General features: G+C 39.4%; 1 protein-coding gene across 1 annotated transcript; it reads right to left on the reverse strand. All coding sequences in view use genetic code 11, as the record gives it.

Annotated features, from left to right (window-relative positions):
• Positions 1-540: 540 nt before the first annotated feature.
• EGR_02448 (Band 4.1-like protein) lies at positions 541-19,013 on the reverse strand (the record flags this gene model as incomplete). The annotated part of the gene is made up of 10 exons (XM_024491697.1): positions 541-797; positions 1,499-1,658; positions 2,442-2,815; positions 3,909-4,102; positions 4,766-5,163; positions 6,722-6,788; positions 8,648-8,830; positions 16,171-16,271; positions 16,363-16,644; positions 18,753-19,013. The coding sequence occupies 10 exons, from the start codon at positions 19,011-19,013 to the stop codon at positions 541-543; spliced, it is 2,277 nt and encodes a 758-aa protein (XP_024353848.1).
• Between the last annotated feature and the right edge of the window lie 2,646 nt (positions 19,014-21,659).

Raw genomic sequence — 21,659 nt, forward strand, 5'->3', positions numbered from 1 at the left:
TAGGATGTGATTCATTGAATGTACAATCACTGACTGTTGACCTAACAGGCTGCGCTTGTGCCGAAATTAATATCCAACTATGGTTTAGCAATTCACCTATTCAAAATGATTATGTCTCACAAAACTGGAGCATTAGTCTGCCTTTAGTTGCTAGTGCAAAGGGGACTTTAATTTTTACCACGATTCAATTGAGGGAGAGCTTTAAAGAACTGACCTCTATTAAAAGTGCAGTAAAGTGCTTTACTTACAGTTGTTCGATGTATGGGCGAAGGAGCGGTGGAAAAAGCTAAACCTTATGTCTCCTTAGAGTTTTATGCAGGACTTCACCACCCCATACATTCTCTACATGGGTTATTTAAATTCATACAGAACCTCTCCGTAGGCAATAATCAAACTAATATGAGCTTTGAGTCATGCTTTTGGCTCAGCTAGATCTTAGTTGTAAATGACGGTGTTCTCACGCCTACAAGGTACACAGAGTCATCGATGGCGATTAGTCGACCTTATGGGTTTTGTAGCTGAATGGAGGGCAGGAGAAATTCACTTGCTTGGGAAAAAGGCCGAATCAGTGGCGATTTCGGGAGGAATGCACACAATATTGGCGTGAGGAGAGGTGACCAGTTGGCCGTTGTGCGACCACATCACATTGCCCTCCAAACCGTCTCCGTTGGGATTCTTCTGCAGTTGGAGGAAGCAACCAATCACGTCAGAGACGGAGGCCGGAAAACCCATCTCATGCACCTTCCCGTTATGCACGAGTCTCCCCATTGCCGACTGCTTTACGGAAGAGCCTTCCCCTAGGGCAGGACAAAATACCGATTCAGGTTAAAGCCAACGCGTTTAGAGCAACTCTTTAAGATAATGACTGCAATTTTAAGCCACGGTTTATGCCTCTAAACCTAGACCCTTTTCAACTGCTATAGTAGTCGTGCCTGCATCCCAAGAAGTTCATGCAGAAGCAATAGCCCAGTGTTAAAAAAAATATTTTTTACTTCTCATTAAAGATACTGAAAATTGATATCATTCACACATCATTGGCTTAGACTAAAGCGTTTCGGCTGGAAGGCCTAAACCTTATAAAACGGTCTTTTTTGATTTTTTAAAAGCCTTCATTTTTGTTGCAACTTTCTGTGCATTCCAGAAATTGCAGTCTTACGTACTCCTTCCTGGTTGCTACAGATTAAGTTTCGATACACGTTAAGTGAACTAATACTCACAATTGGATCACGGCCAACAATTAGTATGAATATGAGTGATTAACACAACTGAGCGACGTGGACTTAGGCGGTTTTTACTGACTAGCCTTCAGGATCTTATTTATATGCCGTATTTCTGTGCTCGCCCAAACATTTCAGCAATAAAGAGGTCTGATCCGAAGTCTTTCTACAGATTTTCCGGTTGAAACCTCAAAAGAAGCCAAGTCTCGCACACATACAAACCTCATTAGATAGCATAATTAGGCGAATTCAAAGGAATAACCTATTAAGGGAGTGATTACCATTTTCGGCAGCACCATAACCGTATCCGTGTGAGTCCATTCCAAGCATCAGGGAAGCGTCATTTGTCGACCAGCCAACACGAACATCGCCATCTTCAAGAACACTCACTTCGTAGTAATAGGCGCCTGGTCCCTTGATCCCTCTATTTGTACGACTTCCCTGAAAAGAGAAGAAATGGCATTACCCAAGGTCACTCTGAAAATTCAGCAGGCTGAGTGTACTGGTGGCAAAAGAGACCCATAGAGTAAGAACAGCAAGGTGACTGAATCAATAACATGGAAAAAGGTATGATAGACGTGTTAAATCTAACCATTTTGCTGGCCAAATAAACAGCGATATAAAAAGAAGGCTAATGCCTTTCAAAATTCTCTCAGCAAGGAAAATGAACTTTAAGTTTCGAAAAATAACTGAAATTGAATTATTTCAAAATTATAACTAAACATGTGCAGAAAGGATTAGCTATAGGGTTGTGCACCTACGAAAGACCTGTTTTTTATGTGGTGTCAGCCCTGCGGCGACACTTTCCCACAGGTACACTGTCACTTAGTTCACGGAAAGAGCGCTACTTGTTCCCAATTAATCAGGAATCATATTCATTGGAGTCAGTACTTCTTGATGATATGGACTCCCAATAACTTCCGTTCCACTCTAGTTCGCATGCTTTTAATGACATGTGTATTCGTTAGTTGAGTAAATTGGTGGTTATTTGAAAGCTGTCAAGCCCAACAAAAATTATAAAAATGAAAACATCCAGCTTTTATAGGTGTCAACAAATATGTGTGTATAATAAGGTGCTTAATTCTGGTAGTTCAATCAAATTGCAGGAGACAACTGTGAATTTTGTTCTTCAATAGTTGTGCCATATAAATTCGAGGCATATTCAGGAAATCAGGAGGTAATTTTGCGTTACAAAGGGGAAATTCAAATAGCATGATGGCTCACCTGCCATCCAGCGTCCATCATGGTAGCCACGTCAGTGCCGTAGAAGTCCATGCCGAGACCCTGTGTGCAATCAGCGGGCGACATCTGCCAGTGCTGGCGGCTGAGTTCGGGTCGCGGCATCCGTGGAGTCACATTCGGTGGCCGGGCCATCTGACGGAACTGCTGGGGCGGGCGTTCCGACGAAAGCGTCCAGTCCGCAGGCGCCTTGACAGAGCTGCCGGGAGCGGGGTGGGATGACTTGACCGGTGCGTAGGACTCCTCCATCAACACTGACGACTCGTGGGGTCCAATTGTGTTCGCGCCACCCTGATAGCCATTCCTTATGCTATCAGCGTCTTCTATGCTCGCACAGGGCGCTCGGAAACCTGTTCCTTCTCAAAAAACACGGTTAATACTACCTAAATGCCTTTTGGTATGATTCAAATTGTTTGAGAGGTATTTCAAAGAGTCAGTGCTATTGATTACCCACAGAAAGGTGTCAGTCTTGATAGGGGTGAAGGCGTGACATTTAAGACATGCCGCCCGTGCTTATATTTGCATTTATTGAGTGATTTGCATAATAAGATTGTGGCCGATGTAGACTAATGAGGTTGTTACAGAGTACAGAAAATTTTCAAGGCAAAGTATTACGACTTATTAAAGCCTGTGAGTAGTTTTAACGGGTTTGCTAAGATTGGCTCATGATACGGAAAGCTAAAAACGCGATAGATAATAATAACCCACCTTTTCTAGATGCAACTGGAGTCATCAAAGTGACAAGGGATTTGGCTAAAAGAATGAAAAATGTTAATTACTTACTTATAAGGTCGGTTTCAGATTGAAGCAGTTCAAAAGCTCTCAGATATTGCACGTATGCTTTCCTCCAGGCACGTATTTGACTCAAAAATCACCTAACGCGCATAGAATGGTTGAAATATGCCACAAAATTTATACTAATCACCGAAATTGTGCGTTCAGCCATTATATAAAGATGGAAAGCCCTCCCCTTCGTGATAGGGGTCCTAAGTGAGTAGTTTTTTGGGGGAAAATTCTCTCTCCAGTAACACGGGCCCAAAGTACTATCCACGGCTTTATTCAGTCAGATTATACCATTCCTAATCCTATGATGACTTTTTAAAGATAGTTATAATAGATCCCTTCGATGGCAAGGGAAAAGTTGTTTTAGACTTAAAATGCTTACGTTGAAAAAATGAAATGCTCATGAGGGCATTCAAAGCATTGAAAGATTGTTGTAGACAAGACTTCTAAACTATCTGTCCAGATGTCTATCCATCCAACAGGCAGAAATAACTCAACTGATCAAACAATGACCTTTTGAATTAATTGAACTAAGGGAGATTTCGTAAGGTATTGCTAACGTTTACAGTCGGTTCTTAATGCACTCGTAACCCGGCCCTTGAAAGTGATGCACTGGACCCAAGTAACTGAGGGGGCGAAAGTTTTTTCGATACAACAACAAAGGCTGACCATACTGCTCCGGCCTTCGCTGAGCGGCGACACGACGAATGCTGCCAGTGGGAGGAAGCCCTCCGTCCCTGTTAAGCGTCCAAACTCCCGATTCGTTGTCTTCGAAGATCTGGGGTCGACTGTTATAGTGATACTTTCTGGTGCCGAAACCGGGCTGCAAATTTAGCCGTCTTGAATTGCCACCTTCTCGAAGTCTATGCAGTAAAAGTTATTTACGGTCCCATGTCGCTGTTACGCACCAAATAAACACCTTAAAAGATCGACACTAAAAATAAGTACTATGCTCACTCGTACCTACGTAATAAATTATAAAGATTGAGTAAATACAGACTTGTTATCTACTATCGAGGGTGCCAAAATCTAAAAACCAAAACTTGGGTCCAACTTTAAACCTTGATGATTTAAAGCTAAAAAGTGACTAGGATAATTCAATAGTATTGGCAAAAAGCATCAACTCCGAAACCGTTCTGAAGGACCCTAAAATACACATTTAATTGTGAATTTCGATGGAAGGCCGTTAAGGGATAAAACTCTAAGTTTATCCAAAAGCGGCCTACTCCTAGCTGCCGTTAGTCAATAAGGCGGAATAGAGAAATATTTTCCTAGCAAAAGTTCATTTAGAATGAGCAAAAGTAAGGTCTAGGTTGCGAAAACAACGAGTGCATATGCACTTATAAGTGCTCAACGAAATCAATGTTTAATTTAGTAAATGCATTGAATAGATTGGATGTAGACTCACGCCCCAGTCTCGTCAGTACTTTCAACATCTGCATAAAAATAGCTATACTAAACTTTATCGTAGCTTTCTTGTTAAAAGAGACGTAGGCTAACGGATCACGCCTTGATTGTGTGCTCACCTAAAGAAGGTGTGGTGGTCGATGACGACATTATAGAGTCGCTTGGCGAGTTCACCGTTGAGACACTTGAAGGTGAGGGTCTTGTTACGCTGCGCAACTGACGCGGGCTTGGCGGAGCGGGAGCGTTGTTTGGCGGTGCCACGCTCAATGGAGGAGATTTCGTTGCCGCTAAGGCTTCCCTTAATTGAAGAAACGCTGGTTCTGCGTCTCGCGCCACCGCTTGGCGACTCAATGTATTCGTCAAAGATCACGGGGCGCACCACCATGATGAAGTCCTTGCCCCTGTAGGAGAGCTCCACGATGCGCGCCCACGTGTACCGCTGCATGCGGAGGCGACCGCGATATACCAGCACTCCCGCATGGTACACTCCCAGGGAAAGGTCATCACCGGTGACGCTCTAAATGGTGTACGAATTGCTCACTATTTCTCCTGCACTTCCAAATTATTTTGAACAAATTTAGTTGAAATTGGACACTTGTTACTGATTACAATGCCGAATGATAATACGTCGCTTGGGTAGGCTACTGTGATCGCAGTCTAATGGACCGTGCGGAAACGTCCATATCCAAGCTGCTGTTGCTGTTCTTGTGTTCATCGAAATAAGACTTATACACCCTGTGCAAGCAATTAAGGAGATAAAAACGTGCAGAATAGCCAAGCCTCCACAGGAAGATAGAAGTGTGATGTTAGATCTTGACAAAAGTCACTCAGATCTGAGACTATCCAACAACGCCATTTTTGTAGGTGACTCAGGTGAAATATATCTACCTTATTTTCTTAATGTTGACAAAAGAATATCGGATGCAAGTCCCCATAATCGTTTCAAAAAACTAAACTTTGAGCAAATTGCGAGCATTGGGAACAGAATGCTTGACTAAAATACACTGCACCTTGAGGGAGAGATCGAATTTAAACGAAGGCCACATATTCTGACCTTTGCCTTTGCTCACTTGAAATGTGGCTTGCGCAGTCGCACTTTACTTGTCATCAAAGAAGAGAAGATCTATTTGAGATCACTCCTTTTCTCGTAATATTTGCCCACAACTAATGTTTGGCGGTTTATTTGTCTGTTACCAAATCTGCGCCAGCAAATAGATGACATGTGTCAACCATTAAGGTACTCATACGTTGAAAAGAGCTTTCAGATATTAGTGCCATTGCTTGGAACCAAAACACAGAAAATACATTACAGATCAGGGGATGCAGAATTGTTATATGGTTTCTATTGAAGATAAACCAGTAGGACAAAAGAATAAATTTAAAACTGACTTAAAATTTGTGCGCAGATTTGTGTAATACACGAACACGGCTTTAAAATTTGATTGAAGTGAAAAGAAAGTATCGTTAACTGGTAGAGACAAGGTGTATTTCTTGAAGAATAGACCTGAATCCTTTGTCGCAATTGCTTTGATATGTCAGTGTGTCTTAAACTGTCGGGAGGAGCCATAAAATACCAATCCAAATACCTAGAAAATGGTGCATTTAAGTATGACATAAAACCTTGAACTCATGTCGGTGTCTACTGTAATGTGTGCTAAGCATTTTCACCACTCTCTAATAAGTAAGACTTTTCATAAAATTCAATGCTAAAATCAGTTCAAATTTTAGTGCAAATTAAGCGTTCACACCCACTATTATTCGTAATGGCATGTACCTCTACCAATGAATACTTCTAAGACTATTCAAAGGCGGAAAATGGGGGGGGGGGGTTTGAATGCGGGTACCATGACAAGTGACACTTGTAGAGAGTGCTTGAAGTTGAACACTTTCTAATGCAGGCCCTACGGTTCACTCCAGACTGTGATTGTCAGTTATCTTAGTGCTAATGCAAAGTTACCACTTGCAGTGCATGTCGTAGGATCCACCTGGAACGTAAAGGTTAATAAAGCATAAGTGGCAAACTACAAAAAGCAAAATAAACACGTTTTTCATGCCTTGACACGGTGAAGATGAACCCCGTAAAGAGCCATACGTCGAGCGTTTTCAAGGAACATGCGGTCTGCCTGCTCGGGTGTTCGACCTCTGAAAGGAAAAATAAAATACACCATATCTTTAGTCATGTGTTGATGGATAATTGTTTTAAAAGTATTTAGAAGAATATCACAGTTGCTATTCTGGGAGGGGAGTTATGTTTTAATCTGTACATCGGATCACTTACAAAGCATTCTTTCATATTAAAATTGACTTTCCTTTTCCTCTTAGCTGAATATTTGAGTCATATTGATTATGGATGGAAACGATGTCATATGAGAAGGTGTTTAAAGATTACCAACGCGTTTTTTATGTGATCAATTAAAAGCATTGGAAATGCCAATAAATGGGAAAGTTAACTTGGCACATTTGGGTAGCAGTGATGTCAGGGGACGTTTCGTCAGTGCTTTTACATGAACAGGAGCTACCCAAATAACCAACTTTTATGCGAAGCATTTGTTCGGGCATCTTTACTACCCAGACACCTCGATTGCGCATTTAGCTACTATAAGTCTACATTTACAACCTCATAGAAGTTGCCGTAAACCGCTATTTTCGAATTTAAGCAGCAGCCGTTTATCCGCTTTTTAAGGTATTAAAATAAACTGAGAGTCACTTATTATAATGAAAGTATATGACACTCCAATTTATGTGTTTACAACGGAGTCATTCGCTTCATATTGCCACCACCCAAGTCGTATTTAAGAAACCTTTTAATTGCTCGATACTCTTACATCTCTAGCCTTCACCAGTTGCCCTTTAGCTACGATGATTTAGGACGGGGCGGAAGTGTGCATTCGCCTTCTGGCTTAACGTCGGATGGCTTAGGGAAATTTCAACACCGAAACCGCAGCGCACATGCATGCCTGCCAGAAACCGAGGCGGTGTTATGTTTCGACTGCGCCTTGCGCTGCCTGGTTAGCGGAAAGTGTGGATAGAATCTAGTCAGCAAGGTCAACATAAGTTTCAACGCGCACTACTTTTTGTTGTGTTAGTCTGGGGCCCTAACAGTGCTATTTTTTCTATTCCAATTTCTAAATCACTCGTCAAAGTGACATTCACTGCACAATACACGGAATATTTTTTAAAGAATGATGCTCCTATTTACCCAACGCATATTTATAAAGTAACTTTGAGAGCAAAAATTTTCTGCAAGTAATTTGAAAAATATCAAAAGATATCAAGTATATAGTGGAACCAGCAAATAAAACACCAATTATTTTTTTGGTTGCTATCATTTAAAGAGTGGAGAATCATGAGTTCACAAACGATGCACTTTCTACATTTTAAAAATAAAAATTACCTTCCTCCGTCATTCAAGCTTTTGTGTTAACCCTAATTAGTGTGAAAGTTCACCATAAGATAAAGAAAAAAACGTCAAAATCTTTGTAAAGTTATGTAAGAATCTAAAATATCACTTCTATTTAAAGTAATCACCTAGCTAATGGATAATCACCGTCAGTGATTTCTAAACACCATGGTAAACTACATACCCTCAATCCAACAATGAAGCATTGGCACATTTATGCTCAAATCAAGTTTACTCAAAGTGACTAAACGTGCTTCTCCATCTGAGGAGTACCTACGGCTGTAAACGCATTTGGAAGCCAGGCTCAAATAAAACCTCAGTTTTGGGAACTTCTCACCAGCTCCATGCAAGTCATGTGACGCATTGAGGGACTTTACCTTTTCCTTCTGGTTGTATTTCAATCAGACACCATGTGTCGTAAAATAGGCTTTATTGACGTAAGGTTAGCCTTCAGGATTTGAGTAAGCGATATTTTGTAGACTAGAATATGCCTGGAATTGATGGAGTGCTTTAAGCAGTGATGTATTTTGCTCAGCAAGTTTTGTTAAGATACCATCAAGGTAATCTAATCATCCCCGAAAAGGTCAAATAGGCTGTTTACTTTAGTTTTTGGTGAAGTTCGGCTATCCGTATAAGCATTTCAGGTGTTTGAAGATTTTTGGGTGCAAAGGGCACATTATAGAGGTATTCGATGCCTTCATGGACCTCGGAGTCCCAATCACCTGCCTCTGATTGAATAACATAGGCACCAAGAATCACGTAGGTGTTGAAAGAGCATGGTAGTCTAAAACGAAAAGAAAAAGTTTAATTAGGATATTCGAATAATTTTTACTCCGGACATTCAGGCAAAGAAATACACACTCAGGTTTTGAGCGTTTCTCGAAATTTCTGTCTAGTAAAGGCGACCCCCTGACTCGCTTGCATCATTTTTCCCACATAATAAAACCTAAAAGTGTGTGAGACATTAAAATAAGCATTTAATGGCGCCAATTTCTTTCATAAATTTAAAATACATCCATTACCAGCTCCTGTTAAGACTGAACTTTCCTTATATAGTGATCACATACGAAATACCCTGTAAATCTCCCAAAAGTAGTCGATGCTATAGAATGCGTTAAAACCAGGGCAGCAATGGATACTTTCAGGAGGTGAGGAGATGATGACCAATAGCTTTTAAACCTTTTAACCATTACATCCCAGTATGGAATTACTGGTCACATCTATTCTTCTACCTCCAGAGGTCTCCACCATCGGAATCTAAGGCACCTTTTTAGGAAAGTGTTTCGCAGCCGCCATGCTGAACTCACTGAAGCACAAGAAAATTCATTTGCATCTCTTTAAAGGCAATGAATTAATTAAACCATCATGCATTGTGAGAACCGTCCAAGAGATGTACTAAGGAAAAAAGGTCCTGGGTGTTATGCATTGCCGCCTCCGGATCATTCACAAACAACCTAATTTTAAAAACAATACTAATAACTGGTTAAATGTACCTCTGCATCACAGCACTGGCGTGGATTATTTTTGACTAAGTAATTATGGAACCAGAGTGCTTGTAAGGAGGCATTGTGCAGGTTAGAGGCAGAAAGATCGACAGGTCTTTTTAAACTACAAAGAACCAATTTATTTTTCTGATAAAATAGGAATAAGTTTTTAGAGAAAAATGAGAATTTAAAGGCGTACTAAGCCGTAAAACATGATGAAGAAGACTTTCTGATCATGAGGTGGTAAAACAGACATGCGGATATACAGAGTTGTCGTTATAATATTTTACTGAGTGGACAAGAGGTCAATCATGTTTAAAACTAACATCAAATAATTTGTGGAATTGTCTACAAACAACATACTGATTCGGGCATAATGTGGACCTTTATCTCAATTACAGTCGCACATTCAAGCACAGAAAAGAAAATAAACCCTAAAGAGGACCTTTTTAAGACCATGCGATGTTTATCAGTGCTCGTCGAGATGTATCACCGATGTTGCGCCTTCGGCTATTGCAACTGCTAAAAGACTGCCGACTCTTGACACGACTCGCTATCGCGTGATTTAGCGACGTTTACTCATACAAGGAGTGAGGCGTCTGCGTGGTATTGAGCCCAGAATGTCAATTCCTAAAATCTAGTTGATGGTTGAGGATTATTTTGTCGTACCCAAGGAATGGCTATATTATCCCACCGCTAAAGCCAAGGAATTTAAGTTCTTTCTTGCAAGCACAAAAAGTTGTTTGAAGGTGCTCTACAATCCTAATGACCTCACGTCGATAGGTAGCGGGTGCTTATGCTGAAAAACGCGAGAAAAGCCTTTTGTGTAAGACAAAATTTACATCACTCACAGGTTTGCATTATGCAATCGTGGAGTACTGAGAATGGTAAAGCGGTGATAAATTAGGCTATGTTTTCTCACATAATTGATAGGGGTGTAGTGAGTGACCTTGCAAGGTAATGTTTTCCTATAGACCCACTCTTCTTCGCCAGGAACAGTCGCACGAGAGCCTCCTCAGGCTGCACAGTCGGGGCGATGGTAGTTATCGGGTGGGCTACTTGTTCCAGCAAATATGTGACACGGACGTGTTGTTTTGACGAAATCTATGGTGCATTTATTCGGCCTTAGGCGAGGAGTTACACCTTGTCCGAGTCAACCACAAAGGGATCGGAAGACCTAATTGATTTGTAATTCCAGGATAGTAAAAATCATGACTTTAACAGTGAAAAGGAAAGTGGTAGTGGCTTCCACACATTCAAACAAGTACAAGAGATGATTTTATAATCAAATGGTTGTAAAAAACAGAAGGTATTTTGACCTACTGGCCACATATGATGTCTTGCCTAATTTGCAGACACAGGAAGTACCGCGTGAGATCATCTTTCAGATATTCAGGATGAGCCGGATAGAATTTGAACCGGAATTCGAATTTCCATGGGTTTCCTAGAATGCAAATTACAAATTGGTATTAAATTATTAGTTGGGATGTTGCCCGTTTCACCCAATATTTAAAATCACAGCAACAAAGGTTTATTTTAATTTCCATAACATTGGAACACACGAGCCCTGTGAAAATGGCAGTAGTTTACCTATGTGAATCCTTACCATGAAAGTGATAGATTATCTCATGTTTCAAATTTATTAGATGTTCTCCACATTTAAGGATGAAAATTTCCTCTTTTAATTAAAGTAATTGTGACCGATTATGTTTCCAATTCAACTTATTTTAGTAGACTTAGTAATTGTGGAACAGTATTATGGTTTTTTAGAGTAGCAATCACTTACATATCTGAAAAAATTATCATCAAATTTACCATTCACTGTTGCATACCACAACTGAGTTACTTGAATTTGCCCAACATTTTACTCCTCATTGCAAGTTCTCTTCTTAACCAATCATAAATATCTACGCATCTACATCATTCCTAGATGGGTCAACGCAGTCTTCCGAAGAAACACCCTGATATTCCACTCATCAGCTGGCTAGAACATAGTGTCACCCCCATTACACAGTCCGCTTGTATTTACAGTGATATACAATAAAAGATAAGCAAAAACGTACTTTCAAGCTGTTTCGTAATCTTTTCATCCATTTTCAGCCACATCTATTAATGAGAAAAATCCATTCAATTTCCTTTCTGCAGCATTTTACGAAGAGACGGTTGAAACAAATGAGTATCCTGACACCTATTGTTATTTCTATGGCAACAAGTATTTGGTGTTGAGCCAAGGATGCTCATAAAAAAAGGGTGCACTTCCAGGCAAGCAGTTTGTGTAACCCATATTTTTCGGAGATTCACCATCAATTCATCTAACTCACAACCAGATGGTGGGCCCGCGAAAGTATTCATATAGTTACAAAACAACTGCCGCTTTTGAGACTGAAGGCACACTGAAATGTGGCAGAAGCGGTTTAATAAACAGCATTGCCTAGTGAGGTAAATTTGACACTAGCATATTGAGATCCCAATCTAGTACATAACAAAATATTGCTCTTAATCAAAACTACAGTTTTATAGTTTGGTAGTGGACTTTTCAGTACCATAACCAAATGAATTGCTTGAACATTATTATGTATGGGAAATGACCTATCGCTTTTACTGAGCATATGTAAGAAATGAAACTGTAGTTTAGTGACAAAGCTAAATTAGGTCAAAACAACAAAAAGCAAATAGAATGGGCCAAATATAGATTTGACTTAACATAAATTATCCTTTACCATGGTGGTTTCAGATTGGACACCCAGTATCTTGCAATAAAAAATGAATTAAGCATGCGCAAGGTTTTCAGTATATTTCTAGAAAGTGTTTAGAGCAACTTACAAATGAAAGAATTGGTTTTAACAAGTATTTATGAAATAGGGAAGGTTGCACAACTTCGGGTGAACAGAAGGAAAGAATCAACAATCCAGTAACTAAACTCTATCAAAGAAGTGAATGAAAATGAAATCTGTGCAATAGAATATGACGCAAAGCACACGCGGGTTAAAGGCCCTACTGGCAAAAGTGAAGAAAAAGTTTAGCTTGGCAGCACGTAAGCTAGCATACAGGAGTCACATATGGCAGAACTGTGAGAAATTTAAGTCAATTTTGATGGCTTGAGGAGAACAGCATCGCAAACAGAAATGTGGACGAAGCTCTAACAGCTATCGTCTAAGGGACACCACCTCACAAGCAGGTCAAACTCCGTGTGGCGCACAAATTATTCCCAAAATATCAGATGACATTCTGACAATCTGATTTGGATGATGTTTTTACAAGAAATCAGAATGGGCGACAACTGGTTCTTAATGTTATTGACAGGAGAACAGTTTCACTAATCTTTACTTCACATTGGTCCCATAAAAATTGCCACTTAATTTAAAATATTTGCTTTCGATAGTGAATTCGGAATTTTAGCCTTATAGCCAAAAACGTCTTATTGGTTTCCAAAGAGGATGAGATTAGTGAAGCAGATTTATTTTGCACCGGCCTTCTTGTGGGTTCATGGTAAGCATGGAGCAGTTTCGCTTGCGGCACACCCAGTGGAAAGAAGAACACCATCAGCCTTACTGAAAGTGAGTCTTAGGGTTTCAGTGAGACCTGTGCGGCACACATTTTTGCCTTGCCTAAGTTGACAAAAAAGCCTACTTTAATGGAAACCATTTCAAATCACTACTGAACGGCAAATTATGCATACATTAAGAAATATTAATTACATTTTTCAAATCGAGCCTAAATCTTAAAACGAAATTTAATTTAATGCTTTGCGACAAAATTTTATCTTGAGCAACATTCCTAAGGTTTGTGCTTGCATTTAGACATTTTAACCAAAAAAAGCATGTATACTAAGCGGTGAAGACCCCTCATTGGCAGAAATTTTATCACTGGAAGTAACCAAAGGAGTGACAAAGTCCGGGCCTGTTCAGGAAAGGGTGGAGCATTAAATAGTTGCAAAGCATTTTCGAATCTGTTCCTCGAGAGTTATGAGTGCCGGAGAGATTCATTTAAGATGTAAGAAAAAGTAGACTACTTGCCATCGCCTGTGCGACCCCACGTGACTTCTGTGCGAAGAACTTACCCTGTCTAATGTACCCAAATCAGTGGTTTTTCAAGTTACAAGATAATCTTTGGCTTAGGAAACTTCTTTTTTGCCGAATGTATAATTTTTTAATCACATCATTTGGTGAATAAGACGCACTCTAGCTTCACTAGCCTGTATAGGAGTTTCATTACGGGCAATTTGCCTTTAATAGATTTACTTTGGGGCATCCTAAATGATCTAAGCTGTATGAGTCGAAAGAGAGCGGGTTTTGACAAAATGTTAAAGTTGGGAAGCCAATATCACTGGTTTCATCCTGCCTTAAGGCGCAGAAACCAATCAGGAAAGATGGAGAAATGGGATGCCACGCCTAATTTTGACGAATACAAACAACAGTTATAAATATTCAATTCACTGCTATAAATGGTTACGATAACCACCCTGGACACCATCTTTCACGAGATGATTGTAAATCTTCCATCAAAGCCGTTTTAATAAAGTGTGATGAGAAGGCACATATACCAAACAGCAACTCAGTAACTTAACCAATTATTACTTTTAAAATATTTCATTTAAGGACCATAGGTTTTTTGAAATAATCTGTAGAGAAGTTATAAAAAGTAGGCATTTGCGAAACTGATTGTAGCAGTTTTACGGCCTCTCAAGATTCCTAAGTATCGAACTATCCATTCGGCACTCACACACACGAAATCCCGAAAACCGAATCATGAAATGAAGGGATTCTGCTTTGAGAACAGTGACTTCACTTATTCCTGTGGGCCACTAGATGAGCCTTGCAAAGGGCCGTTGTAAGACTTACAAAACTAGGCAGACTTACGTCTACATTTTGGTTTCCGCGATAAGTGAGGCCGAAATACTCGGTTTCCGTTAGCTCCAATTTCTCGCATATCAATTTGAAGAGGTGAATACCATAAAAATGTTTCTAAAACCAAAAAAAAAAAAAATCAACATGAGGTGCAATGATAGCACTTTATACGGTCGGTTGAAGTTATTCTGAGAGAGGGGCTTTAGCAAACAAACTGCGCCAATGAACACTTTGATAAATACGTGCTATTAGAAGAGGAGTAATTTCATGCCCATCTATTTTAATTATAAACAGGCAAATATCGAATACTAGGTCCTAATTTTTTGATAAAAAGGTTTCTAAGGAATCTTGTTAAGATGAGTGAGAAGAAGAGGCTCAACATTTGCATTGCCAATGATATTCTTAACTTTGCAGACATACATGTGTTTGAAGTTTTCGTAAAAATAGAGCAACCTATTACAATCTTGAAAGCATCAAATGTTATTACACCGTAGAGATGTGGACGAGGTTTTAAGCAAGAAAGAGGGCCCGTAGCGTTATCAGTAAATAATAGTAAGCCCTCATAAGACGTTCTGCTTGAATTAGTATGCATTCAAATTTTGATAGTTCTCGCAATTTTTGACACACTGCTTCAATGATTTTCGAATGAAAGACTGAAGTGATCCAGACCATACAAATAATGTCTTTTACTAGTCCACAACACTTGCTTCTTCTTGCAATTCTGGCTTTCTGAAATGCATATCAGCCAGTTGGACAGCATGAAGCCTCTAAGATGTTTCCAGAGAACGGCTTTGGACCGTATGAGATTTATCTGGCAATCTAAACTAGCTCTACAACACTGCTTTCTACTTGCAGCTTTGGAGTGTAATTACGCCTATTTTGAAAAGCTTCTAGTTACCATGACGGCGATATATACAACAATGTTCTATGGATTTTTTCCTATAAAATGCTAAATCACACAATGCCCATTGCAACCAATTATAAGATGCATGACAAGCATCCTGAAAGTATATGCTAGAAGCTAACTCAATCCATGTTCTTAAAAAGTTGTAACGTAGATTGCCAAATTATGTCATTTTGAGTGCACTCATGTTTATCTAATTGGGAGTCACTTTAGCAGGACACAAAATGGCTGTTTGGTGTAGGCCATAGCAACAGTAAGGTTAAAGATGCTAAAAAAGTAATTGGCACAATCGACTGTAGATTTGCCAGAAAATTTTCCCATTCATGCTTAAAACTTACCACGACGAATGCCAGAACAAATAAATTTGTTATTTTTTTGTATTAAAAAATATGCTGAGTGAGAAAATTACCCCTAGTAATTTTGATTGAATTTATAGTTGAAGAATCCGTGTAAAAACTACGTGCCTTGCCACTGGCTTTACGATGAAGAAAAGTGCTATTACGGCGGATTCCAAAAGCGGACTGGTCGCCAAAACCGCAAAGTAGAGAGGCTAGTTTAAACTCAAAGTGCATCAAAGGATGAAGGTGATACAGATCTGAAGCCTCATGTTCAAATTGTAAAATACTACTTAATAGACTGAACAATAGCACACCCTACAAACTAGGACATCGTCGGGTAATTTGTAAATTACTGCATTTCTAAAAATTGCAGGTAGGGAACCAAGTCCAGAGTAGTCTGCACATTACTTAAGGCACTTTTCATGCTTAAACGTGGATGCTGGAATTTGGGCAATCCCATCGCTTATTTAGGTTGTTTTGGCTAAAATGCTAAAATGCGTCTAGTGGTGCCTCTGGCAGCAGGTTGGCAGTGAATTAACGCGGCGGCGCACAAATTTCGTTTCACAATCTGTTGGGTGTACATAGGCACGTAGCGAGAAGCACAGAGGTGATTTGAGTGTCTGCGAGAGCAGTGGAGGCAGAGGAAGCCCCCCTTGGAGAACACGACATTGATGACTCATCTGAGATGCTTGCTAGTCTACGAACAGGCACGCAGGCGGGTGCCCACGCACGCACGCACGTACGCACATTTGCGTGCCCGCCCGCAGGTAAAAGGTGATGCTTAGCGGTGCGCTAACTCGAGGTGAATGATCAGCCTCCCAATTTTTTTTGCTCGCTGCACCTGCAAGCAGACTCAAGGAAACCAGGTCACAAGATAGCTCACGACTTCCGCCCTCGTAAATGTGTGCATGTGCTGTGTTGCAGCACCTAGAAGGTGGAGGTACAGCTCGGCCTCGTTTGAGACGATGCTGACGAAACAACTCATGCAACCGGAGTGGACATCGCTCGCAAACAGCGCAATCATTCTGATTTTGCGAAAAGATATATATAATATATATTATACATATAATATATATATGTATATATATTATATATAATATCAGGAATGAACTTATTTCGGCCTCGAAGACTACCGCTTTTAAAAAAATGATTAATAAATCTGAATAACTCAGGCAATGAGCCGGAGTCAAACATACAAGAGATTGTCTTTAAAACGAGTATTTATTCAGAGCAAAAAAGACCGCATCACCTGACACAGTAAAGTGAATAGGAGCAGGCAGAACCTTACAATAAAAAATGAGTGCATTCAGCTCTGACGGATACAGGGCTCCCCAATTTATTGTGCTCATTTTATGGTTCATTATGCTAATAGAAGTCTTGTGACATCCTACGAAAGAGCGCTGGCTGCATTTAATAAAAAAGGCAGCAGTGCACCCCAAAGGCTTCCTGTGACGCTGGCACCGCTGTACCCTTTTGAGGAACCTACAAAAACACGTACTGACTGAGGTTCTTCAATACACGGCAGCGCACCCGCTGCAAATACCCTGGAGCTTGGTAGTCTTTAGTGCTCTCAAACTTCAACTTTCTTGAGGTCGTTAAGTACTGCCTTTCTTTGCTGCTCGACTATACTACTTCCCTGCAGAGTATAATCTGCAAACGCAGCATTAACGCATGACAGTTATGTGGAAAAACCAGTCAGAAAATTTTACCAGACTAAAAGGAAATGCAACGTGAACAAATTTCAAGGTTTTGAGTTGCATTTGTTTTGGTGCATCTTAAAATAGGACTTTTCTGCAGGCAAAACCCGTTGCAAGTTTGTGCAATTCAGTGAAAAGGAAAATTTGAAATCATTTAGCGAAATCTACATTCTCCCCCTCTGAAATGTGCTTCAATTAAATATTTTTAAAACAATGGAAGCAGGAAATAAAGTCCTAGTTGGGATACTCTTTCAAGATAGATTGAAAGTATCTATGAATTAGGGAAATGACCGACCAGATAGGGTAACGAGCAAATGAAGTGTCGTTTAGAGGTCAAAGGAATGTTAAACGGTTGAGGAGTTTGTTAAGCCATTTTAGGATATTTTCCAAACATATTGTAAGTGTAATTAGATCAAAATCCAGAACGAATGGCCCTTTTAAATTAGACACGAGAGAAACCGCAAAAAATATTATAGACTGCTAGCTATTTGGTCACTAGCGTCCCATGCTGTGAACGTCACAATAAATAAATAAAGCAGTCAAAATTACAAAAAGCTTTCAAATCATAGCCAAGCATTTACTTAAAAACAGATGTAACTAATAGGTCAGAGTTCTTGTTTCAAACGTTATCTAAGGATATGCAAGCCCAAATAAATAATAATCCAGCCACACCTAAATTCTGCCGTCGCAATTAACGAACCACAAAACGATTAAGTAGTAGTAATGAGAGAAACCTCATGGTAAAAAACCAGAGAAGCTAAATGGAAGCGCATTTGATTCGCGGATGAAAAGTGAGAGAATGGCAGATTATAAAATGACATTAATAAACTGTAATGAATGAATCCAAATACTATTTATTCAAGCGTTATCATTAATATTTGATAATAACATGGTATTGTAATGACTGTAACCCGGTTTTTGATCGAAAATAGGAAATTTGGCAATAAAAAATGCTTTTGCGCACACGATTTTAATTTTTCCACTAGTTATTTTAATATGAAAAATTTAAGCTTCTTCACAATTTTGTAAGGGACAGGGTTCTTGTATGGTGGTCATAAGAAAGCAATTACATGCTTCCTAAATGAAAATAAAAGCAAGTGATTGCAAATCCCAAGAATACTAATTTCTTAAGGGTGTGTATTTAACCGCAATGAGCTAATTCATTTATCAGGTCTTTTTTGTGACAAATCTTTGTTTAATGTTTTGTAGCGTGAGCGCATTCTTAAGTTTGCCTTACACGTTCATTTAAAATGGATGAGCAGTTTCCTGTTTCATAATAAAATGCATTGCTAAAATAGATAGCATCTGTACTGAAGATATGAAAGTCAAAATACTAGTCCTAAAATAACTAAGGCAACTTAAAACTAAAACTAAAGTTGCTTTAGGCTTACGGAAATACCGAAGGCACTGAATAGCATAGGAACAAATGAACGTACGTCAATGGTGTATATTTGTTCGATACCCTCCAGCATGAGAACTGAACATTGAACTTGCTTTCCAGATGGTTTGTATTCAATTGCTTTTGACTTTCTATAGCCACTTGTTGCATCGTACACGTTGGTGCTATTGTTGATCGTAAACTGAGAACCAGGTGAGCTGACACTATTTCGCCGAAGGCTTTTGTAGTAATCCTGTTTTGGCAACGTATCTGTTATTTCTATTGTTCCGTCTGGAAGGGTGGCCTTGCTTTGAAACATGGTACCATTCTATTAGGCATGAGTTAGGCAAAAAGTTAAATATGATACATTTCATGCATAAAAAGTATAAACTTAAAAGCTAAATAGGTGTATACTATTTTGAATGGAACTGTATAAATGTAGCAAAGCGCCAATGAACTCAAACGAATTTGACAAACTTATTCCAATAATAAGTCATAATAGTGATTTCTGATTTTCTTACCAAATAGGTTGCATATACACTAGCAAATTGAAACGTATAAATCTTTTGGACTAAGCAACATCACACTATAACAAATGATCACTTTGGGACTTAGCTAGTCGAGAAAATTTTTAATAAAATTCATTTGACATTCCAAGGCACAAAAACAGCTTGGATTGGTTTTTCAATAGTTGTTAAAAGTCATAAACACTGCTCTTATTCGAAATCTTAGTCCTCATAAAAAATTGACACTCAAACTAATTTAGTAATGAAAAATTACATTTCAGGATTCGAATGATTTGTAAGCCTCCAACCAACCTATTTTTGGCAAATTAGCCAGTCTATGTAGTACCAAGATTAAACATGCAATAAGGGATGATGTCTTTTTCTAAAACAACTTCAACACGTCACATATATACAAAATTTTTAATATCTGAAATTCTCAATTATGCTAAGACCTCATCGCAAACAAGTCTTTTCGGTAACATGAAATCAACAGCTTATACTTACTTTACGAAAAAGAGAGTTAACGCCAGGGCTTTTGCTTTTGCCAAACCACTTTTTAAAATGAAAGACATAATGAAAAAACTGGTCCTGTGAAAACCTTTTTAGTTGTTCAGTAAGAAAACTCATTACACTTTTTAAATTACCTTAGGTCTTAGTGTTTCATCCATTTTCGTACTCCTAGATTAGACAGTTTTTTAGTAATACAATTCTGGTTTACAATTCAGATGCAACAAACGCTTCCACTTTAACTTCTCCGTCGGCGTCAAGGTCATATTTTGGTTGATATAAACATGCAATAGAACGACAGTTTGAACTAATTTCGCACATGTTTTTACGCAATCCTTAGCATTTTACACTTTCACAATTTTGCACTTAGACGTTAGGCCTAAGTAGTAATAAAAAAGGTTGGTTTGTTTTATCTAAAATATTTAATTTGTGACTATTCAAAAATTTCACCCACCAGCCCTTAAAATAACTTGTAACTTGTATTTACAGACGTATATTTTGTACAAGGGGCTTGATTTTTAGTTGAGTTTGTAATGAGTTGGCTGTTTAACTCTTGGATTGTGGAAAAGGTCACTTAGTGTCCCCTTCATTGTAACTTCACCGGTTCGGCTGACCCCTGGACTATGCCAGTAGTCCCAATCCCTACTGTGTTTAAGGATTTATATTTCGCCTAAGTACTATGTCTTCTTTCATCTTCCAGCGAATCTCGGGTTGCTGCATTGTTGGCAGCTTTGAGAGTACCCTCTCTTAAAGGCCATCTAACCTGATTTGTACTGCTGGGTGATAAATCTTAGTGAGGTAGGAGAAGAGCGTGTGGGAGAATCAGCACCGTTCCTTAATAGAATCGTTGAAAATGACGTCTATTTCCGGCACCTACCCATTTTCGTGTTCTGCAGGAAGGATACTAACAATTCAAGCAACACTAGACATGAACCATTATGAACAATTGTGTTATGAAGCTGCTTACCATACTTTGATAAATATGACAAATATGCGGAAACCCAATACCTTCTCTACTTCTCTGCTAGCTAGAAAGAAGTTAGATAATGGGGTATGGTTGCCCAGCTCTGAAGTGACAAGGAGAAATAGGAACGAAGCCCTATCCCCACTGAACTACTTTCAACCTTCACCTTTGATGCCTGACTACTTTTGGGCCAGTGTTCCTACCACTAGCTATGAATATGCGTGATTGCCAACCCCTTCCCATCCTCGAATCCAGTTCCCATACATATCCAGTAGAATTGCTAAGAGAGATCAGTGACGTCTTGGTCAAATATCGCCTCAAATGCATATAACTTCGATGACTAATGCGTTTGGCTCGCGTGTGCTTCCTTACAGCACTGATTACGTTATGATGTCTAACGGGGGAGGTTGACCAAGGGGAGTACCGACGGTGACGCTCAAAGGTGGAGAGGGGCTGTGTGATACGCGGTTTGTTTAACTCTCAATTTCTGTAAAAGGGGCCACTTAGGGTATCCACCATTGTGCATTAGCCAGGTGGGCTAGCCCTTGGGCCACATCTCATTTACTTCCTTTCTGCCGAACTACTCCAGCAAGTGGCGGGGATTGTTGCTCGTACAAAACCCGAAATGCACACTCTACTTTCCAATCTCTTTCAAACCCTTCCTTCCACTTCGAGGTATGTAAAATTAAAGCGATGACATCATTTATAGTACTTTCCTTGTACGATTTAGAAAGCCTTGTGTTCAGGCTTTTAAGGAAACTCCATGCTTATGTTGGAAAACTTTATCGCTTTACTCAAGGATAAACTTATAGCCACGCCCTTTTGGGGTTGCAGAGCAATAACTATGGACATAAATAGGGTACCTTTTTCATGCTCTGCGTGTTGTGTGAGTAGTTATGATCACATATTCATCGTGTTCTTGCTCACAAAATCACTTGTACACATTAGCATAAGGTCTAATTATAAGAAGATCCGATGCATAGTGCGC

Source organism: Echinococcus granulosus (genome assembly GCF_000524195.1).
Source record: "Echinococcus granulosus chromosome Unknown EG_S00011, whole genome shotgun sequence".
NCBI classification, from domain to species: Eukaryota; Metazoa; Platyhelminthes; class Cestoda; order Cyclophyllidea; family Taeniidae; genus Echinococcus; species Echinococcus granulosus.